The sequence below is a fragment of the Triticum dicoccoides genome, chromosome 4A (assembly GCF_002162155.2).
Source record: "Triticum dicoccoides isolate Atlit2015 ecotype Zavitan chromosome 4A, WEW_v2.0, whole genome shotgun sequence".
In the NCBI taxonomy this organism is placed as follows: Eukaryota; Viridiplantae; Streptophyta; class Magnoliopsida; order Poales; family Poaceae; genus Triticum; species Triticum dicoccoides.
Window position 1 is genome coordinate 676845916 of NC_041386.1, and position 7124 is coordinate 676853039.

Genomic DNA, 7124 nt, shown 5'->3' on the forward strand with positions numbered 1-7124 from the left:
GAAGGGCATTGCTGACTGAGAAGCGTGTCTCAAAGCCAGGGACGTTCCCAAAATATAGTACTGTCACCGCTGACTAGGAAGGACCTCTACAAAAAAAATCTGTGTTTGACTCATGGAAAACACATCTAGAAATTGTAGTTTGTATGATTTACCATCACCTATGATGGGGTTCTTTCAGTGATGTATTTACATCACAGGTCACAACAACTCTTACCAAACTGCATCACCATTTGATATGAAAGTATGTTTCATGACGAATCAAATGGTAATCAATTGATAATTTTGATAATTTATCTATAAACTTCATCAAAATTCATGAACTTTCACTGCAAGTTAATATGCACTATACTTTGACATGGAGGGAGTAGTAATTAGGCAAGACTGAAAAATAAAAGACAACACGATTAAAATAGTTAACCTGCATTCTCTCCAGATTCTTGCAACGAAGCACAACGTGCACAACACAGCAGGAGCAACTGCATTTCATCGCCATCACACGATCTCCACATGCGTCTGCATGTACTAATAAAGATCGGCAGTCCTACACCAAAACCTGAAAGATCTAAAATCTTCCTTAGGTTGCCTAGCTAGCTTGGAAGAAGGCACAAGCATAACCTTAGAACACAACCCACCAAAACGTAGCTTGAACCGCTGCCGACCATTAGGCGGCCAACAAGCCCAATCATCAAAACAGCGAGGAGTCACCATCGACGGCTCAGCTGGTGAGCGCCGAGAGCATGCCGCCACCGCTCTTCGAGGCCAGCACCACCTCCCAGCCAGGCCCTTTCAGAGGGACAAGAGGGGCGGCACTGGCAGCCGCAGCAGGGCCGGTCAGGTCGCTCCGGTCCATCACCTTCAGAAGGTCCTCGTCACTGATATCCGTCTGGATCAACCTGTCTTCCTCGCCCTGCTCATCTCTCAGCAGCGCCAGCAGCTCCGCCTCCTGCAGTTCTCGACAAAAAGAAGGAACACATCAGCAATCATGCAAGCATTTGATGATCCCTGAAGAGACAATTTACACTGACACAATCTTCTATATTCCAGACAGAATTTTTTACATCTAAGGCATTAGGCTTGGCGGCATCTTGTTGAAACTGTCCCTTCCCAATCACCACATGCTCTAGCTTAAGCTTTCCAAAAGCTCTCTTGATAATCCGACCCTGTGACAATGAGGAGATGAGCCCTGATGCCACAAAAATTAGCCAAGTAAGAGTCTGAAGATCATCCCCTAGACATACCTCAACAGAATTCGATGTTGCCAGCCGATAAACATGAACCGGTTTTGTTTGACCAATGCGGTGGCATCGATCCATAGCCTGTAAATCCATCTGAGGGTTCTGCAAAACAGAGCAAAAATTCAGCATGCCATACCTATGAAAGCTAAACTGAAGGCAAGCATTGTACCAACGACACCTACAAACTCTCCAGATAGACAGAAAATTACCCAGTCACTGTCATACAGGATGCAAGTATCAGCAGAAGTAAGGTTGATACCAAGCCCACCAGCACGCGTGCTTAGAATGAAGACGTTCAGACCACTGTTCAAGTCATTAAACTCCGCTATCTGCCGCAGGGAAACAAATAGTGAGATGGCAACATCTATAGACAGCCTTCAATTATCCAAGGGAAAAGGATTGGCATGTAACAAACAAGCAATATAAACTAACATGTTATTGTTTAGAGCACTGGTTCCACAATAACCAGCCAGGCCAATTTAACACAAGGGTTCATAAAACCATTGAATCCACAGTTTCTTTCCCCACAAGTTTGTGGTCTGGCTGGTTTCGGAGGGATGTTAAACTCCATCCAGCTTTGACACCTAGTAGCTGCAAATTAAGTATTTTTCCTTTCAACAAGATATCTAATCCAAGTTTTAAAGTAGTTATGTCCAAATATGTTTTTAATTATTTTTATTCGTTTAACTAACACATATTTGCTAAACCGCCTTAGAATAGGGTAATGAAACCATCCAGTGTGATACGGACAAGCTGCCAAATTACTCGAGTTTTCTTCCTTCCGATGAGATACCTAACACAGGTTTCTAGCGCAGTATGTATGGTTGTAGCTAATTTTGCCCTAATTACAGTTTTCTATATAAATTTAGGAACACCATGCAAATTAATACCAGTACCTGGGAAGCAATTCAGGGGTGTGTGTCCTAAACTCATGTTTATGCTACTGCACATGTGCCCAATGTGGATGTTTAAATTAACATGCCCATAGGATAACACATATGTGTCTAGAACTGCTTATGGTTCAGAATTAATTCAACACTATTTCATCAAGCGAGATGCCAAATTATTCATGCACGCAAATAGGAAAGGTGCGCGCATAGGCAATGCATAAATATAAAGGAGCATCGTGCAATTCTTCAGGATCTTGATTGTTACTTGCATTCATAGTATAAGGCTGCCATATACAGATATCCATCATATATGGACAAGGATCGTACTATGAATGTAGAAACAAGAATATGATTGTTTAGTTTCTCTGTTATTAGATGTGTTTCCCACCTATATAAACAGGGCTGCCACGTCTATTATAGCCATGCGAAGAATCAATCTAAGCTAGCCTTCTTTCTTAGCATAGTTAGTGGTAGTTATCTCAGTATGTAGTATGTACAAACATACGTACGATAGATGATGTCCAGTAAACTAGTAATAAATTGGCAGACTGCCACATTACCTGCTTCCTCCTATCTTCCAGCTTAACATTACCATCAATTCGGCAAACCTTCAGGCCTTTTGTATCCAAATAATAGTCAAGGATGTCCAAAACTTTTGTCCACTGCGAAAATATAAGGACCTACAAACATATCAATTGAACTATATGACAGGTCCGAAAATTACAATCATGAACAATGTTCTTGCACGTGCCCAACCTTGTGATTTCGTTTGAGTAGAGCATCCAGTAACCTATCCAACAGCTGAAATTTGCCACATTGTTCGAGAAGCTTTTCAACAGGTGGATAGAAGTCTGCAAACAAAATGAATAACAATGTGGATAAAAGAAAATAAATCAAACAGAGCAATGAAACTAGCATATGTCCAATGAGCAATGATACACACAGCTTGTGTCGAATGCAGCATCCAAAAGATCAGGGTGGCCACAATTTTTCCTGAGCTGAATGAGTAGATTATTTAGCTTCGTCTTGATGCCAGGTCTCCGCAAAACTACAATATAGCAAAAACTTGTCACATTCATATGTTATTTACTTATGGGAAAATTGGGCAATAAGTACGCATGAAGACATGCATGAGATGAGCGTACACATGCATACCAATATCTGTGTTCTCATGCAAGTAGTTGTCGAATGTCCTCTCAACCAAGTGATTCTGGATTTGTTTCTGATGTTCAGTCATGTTAGCATAAATGATTATCTCTTTCTTTCGTGGAAGCATGTGTTCTACATCCTCCTTCATCCGCCTTAGAAGGAATGGACGCAAAATGGCATGAAGTTTTGAGACAACAAGGACTCTTTTGTTCTCATCAGTTTCTTCCTGTTGTTCTCCATCTCCCTTCCCAGAAAAATCAAACCTGTAAGAATAAGAATGCCATCAGATCGACAGAGGCAAAATGATACAGATATCCATGAAGTATTCAACAATAACCTCACCATCTTTACGACAAAAAAGTCAAAAAAAAAAACCATGTTAGGGTATCAAAATCCATCCGAATAGTTCAAGTAGTATGTCCATATTTCATAATTCATTGGTATACAACTAAGCAAACATAACATATCAACAGGTAACATGAATAAGAGAAGCTACAAGATAAAAATCTGCTAATATTTAATAGACAAATTGATAGGCATGGCATATCAGTTTCTGGTACACAACATAAATCAGGAAGAATTGTCATAACAACTGTTTTCTATTACTGGTGTTCTTAGAGTCTACATGTCCCAAATTTACAATTAAGAACATCTGCATACGGAGCTATATACCCACAAGTGGCTGCTCAGGCACATAATAATATCAGCCAGAGAGCCATGGCAGTGCCCACTGTGGCCAATGGTAATCCTCATTTTCGGGGAGTTACCCATGTGGAGTGCAATTGTTCTGGCCTGTATAACATTTGGAACAGGGCTGCATTGCCACCTTTGTGGTTAACCATTTTTATATTCTTTCTAATAAATGGGTAGTGCCCCTGCCAGGTTACTCAAAAAACAAGATGTTTCAAGAGTTGTATGAATAATAAATTACTAGGATTACACCATATATTGTTTATATGCTAGGGAAGTGATAACTCAATTAAATTCAACAGACTTGTTTGCATTGGTTGACCACAATATGTGCTCATAAGGACCAAACATTATAACTTTACGGATCCTGACAAATAACTCCTGACTAGATCAGACAGACATATCTCCGCAATTAGATTCATACATCATTTGACTATCAATACAACATCTAGCCAATGACAGAGCAAACTATCTGAAAGCTAGACAAATGTTACATTGGATGATTCAGGTAGCTTATGTAATTATAATCAATATAAGGCTATAAAAAAGGCCACAAGATTGGCGGCAAGCACAAAAATTGCTTCCAGGATATGAAGACTATGGAGAAAAATGGCATGCACAGAGACTACATAAAGTAAAGGGGCTGACAGCAGTGTAGGTGTTAGTTCAGCGGATCATACCATGACTCAAATTCCTGATGGGATGAAAATATATCAGGCAAAATGAAGTTCAGTAGTGACCACAGCTCTGCTAGGTTATTCTGAAGAGGTGTCCCAGTCAGAAGGAGCTTATTCTCCATCGGAATGCGCCTTAGCTCCCTCAATAATTTACAATTAGTATTTTTCAACCGATGCCCCTGGAAAAAGAACCAAACTGACGTGTAAATACTTAGGTATGAGGGAGAAACATACAAGTACAAAAATACGGAGCAGATGAAATTCCATCACCTCATCGACAACAACATACTTCCACTGGTAATTAGCAAGAAGTTTTGCATCAAACATGGCCATCTCAAATGAAGTGATTATTATCGGAAAATTAGGGCCAACTTTTTTGGGCATGAATTTCCTCCTTAGCTCTGCCCGAGCCACTTTATCTCCATGATAAATCAGACCAATCAGAGATGGAGCAAATCTGAAATCAAGAACTCCACATGAGACAGCAAACTAAGAACATATACAGTGAAAGACAGCCATGGATACTTTACCTTGATAACTCATTTAACCAGTTTGACAGAGTAGAAAGGGGAGCAATAACCATGTACGGACCGTCCATACCATTTCCTTTGAGATGGGCAAGAAATCCAATTGTCTGGATTGTTTTCCCGAGGCCCATTTGATCAGCTAGTATTCCATTTAGGCCGTTTTGCCACAGCGATATTAACCACTTAATGCCCTTTATCTGGTAAGATTTCAACTTTCCTCCAGTCAATAATGGAACAAGATTGGCTTGCTCTTTCTCCCACCTTTCTTCTTCAGTGAGAGTACTATCATCAGCAGTACGGTCTTCACGCGATCTTGTAAGCATGGCTGCGACTGCTGTCTTAGCCTTCTTCTGAACAATATTTATATACCATAGTGAGAAGCAACAGAAGGTTAACATAATGTCTGACCAGAGAAAATGACCAATGATCCATCTTGAGGAAAAAATTAGCGCTGATCTTACAACATTATTCTAGTGTGTAGAGAGCAGTAGCTATACTCCAACAAAACTCGAACAGCACTTTTAACTAAGATGTGTGTACTACACTAGAAGGATGCTACTAGTGGACAACGACAGATCAAGTGGCCTCCCCAGAATTATCCAAGAAAAATCCTTTGAGCAGGTAATACAGACAAACTGCAGCTCGTCGACAGTACATGACAACCAAACATTTGCGTAATCTGTAAGACAGCCATAGTAGACAATGTATGAAATCTGAACTCACATCGTTGTACTTTGGCTTAGCCTTTGCTTTCCTCTTTCTGCCGCGCCCTTTCTTCTGCTCTTCCACAGGTTCATCTTCATCTTTAACTTCAACAGCTTTCTGCTTGACCGGCAGGCAACACCACAAATGTCAACAAGTAAGAAGAATAAAAAATAACTATCAGGAAGTAGTGATCGAGAAACTGAACAGCAAGAGACATAGCCGACATACATCTGTGATCTGCTCCATCCTCTCAAGCAGGAATTCAGAAAAGAGCTGTGTCTTTGTCAGCAGCTCGTCCAACTTGCTGAACCGCTCATTCGGATCAAAAGCCTTCCGATCTTCCCTCTTCCTGGCCTCCTCTTCATCTGCCTTGAGCCGGGCCTGGTACAGCTCCTCTTCCTCCTTGGCCATCACCTCCGTTACCAAACCCGCGACGCCGTCCTGGAACTCATCAGACTTCCCCTCTCTGACGGAGTTCAGTGACTGATCTTCAGTGGCCTGGCGCTTCGAATCGCCGGCGTTTCCCTCGTCCTTGGCCCCGGACATTTTCTGATCTCGCGCAAAAACAATCGTATCAGGGTAAAAGGATTGAACTTTATTTTTCGAGGAACAAAAAGGGCCGAAATCGCTCGAAAACCTAGTCGGACGAAATTCAAACATCGCGCCCAACCAAAGGAGGCGGAGTCGATCTATCTAGAGAATGTCAGACGGAAGGTGTCAGGAATATATATCACCTCGTCCTCCAGGACGGATGCAGGGGAATCGGCGTCGGCGGCCGTGACGGCGGTGGGGGCGGCGGCGGCGGCGGCATTCGCCACGGCGACCACCATCTTGACTGGGCTCGACGGCGACGGGTGGAGTGGCCGGCGGTGGCCGAGGGAGCCGAGGCGGCGGGGGCAGGGGCGAGCGCCTGGTGGTGGTGGTGGTGGGGTGGGGGTGGGAAGACGAAACGAAAGGGGCGGCGGCGGAGAATGGGTGCGAACCGGCGGAGGCAAATAGGTCCTTTTGAAGGTGGGCACTCGGCAGCAAATTTCAAAAAGGCTTATTTTTTTTGGAAAGTATTTCGAAATGACCAATACGATAATCCACCTGCCAAAATTAGTATGGCAGATTGGTAATCAGCTGCGTTTCCTTCCATATGAGAGTATGAAAGGATTTGAAATTGCCAACCACAGGTTGGAGATAACATGGGCGATAATCTGAACAACCACACTTCTCCCTGTACGCTAGATTTGGGGGAGCCCGAAGTGT

General features: G+C 42.5%; 1 protein-coding gene across 2 annotated transcripts; it reads right to left on the reverse strand.

Moving 5' to 3' along the window:
• Positions 1–389: 389 nt before the first annotated feature.
• On the reverse strand, positions 390–6767 carry LOC119287893 (ATP-dependent DNA helicase DDM1-like). Of its 2 annotated transcripts, XM_037567516.1 has the most exons (14): positions 6608–6765; positions 6102–6422; positions 5892–5990; positions 5172–5518; positions 4912–5098; positions 4645–4820; positions 3281–3537; positions 3069–3173; positions 2882–2976; positions 2686–2805; positions 1445–1564; positions 1239–1337; positions 1059–1160; positions 390–943 (listed from the first exon to the last, which is right to left on the reverse strand). In XM_037567516.1, exons 1-14 carry the CDS (start codon positions 6701–6703, stop codon positions 716–718), a joined length of 2352 nt encoding a protein of 783 aa, XP_037423413.1. In that variant the 5' UTR covers positions 6704–6765; the 3' UTR covers positions 390–715. The 2 variants fall into 2 exon arrangements, with proteins under 2 accessions (XP_037423413.1, XP_037423412.1); XM_037567515.1 differs by having other exon boundaries at positions 1059–1337; positions 6608–6767.
• Between the last annotated feature and the right edge of the window lie 357 nt (positions 6768–7124).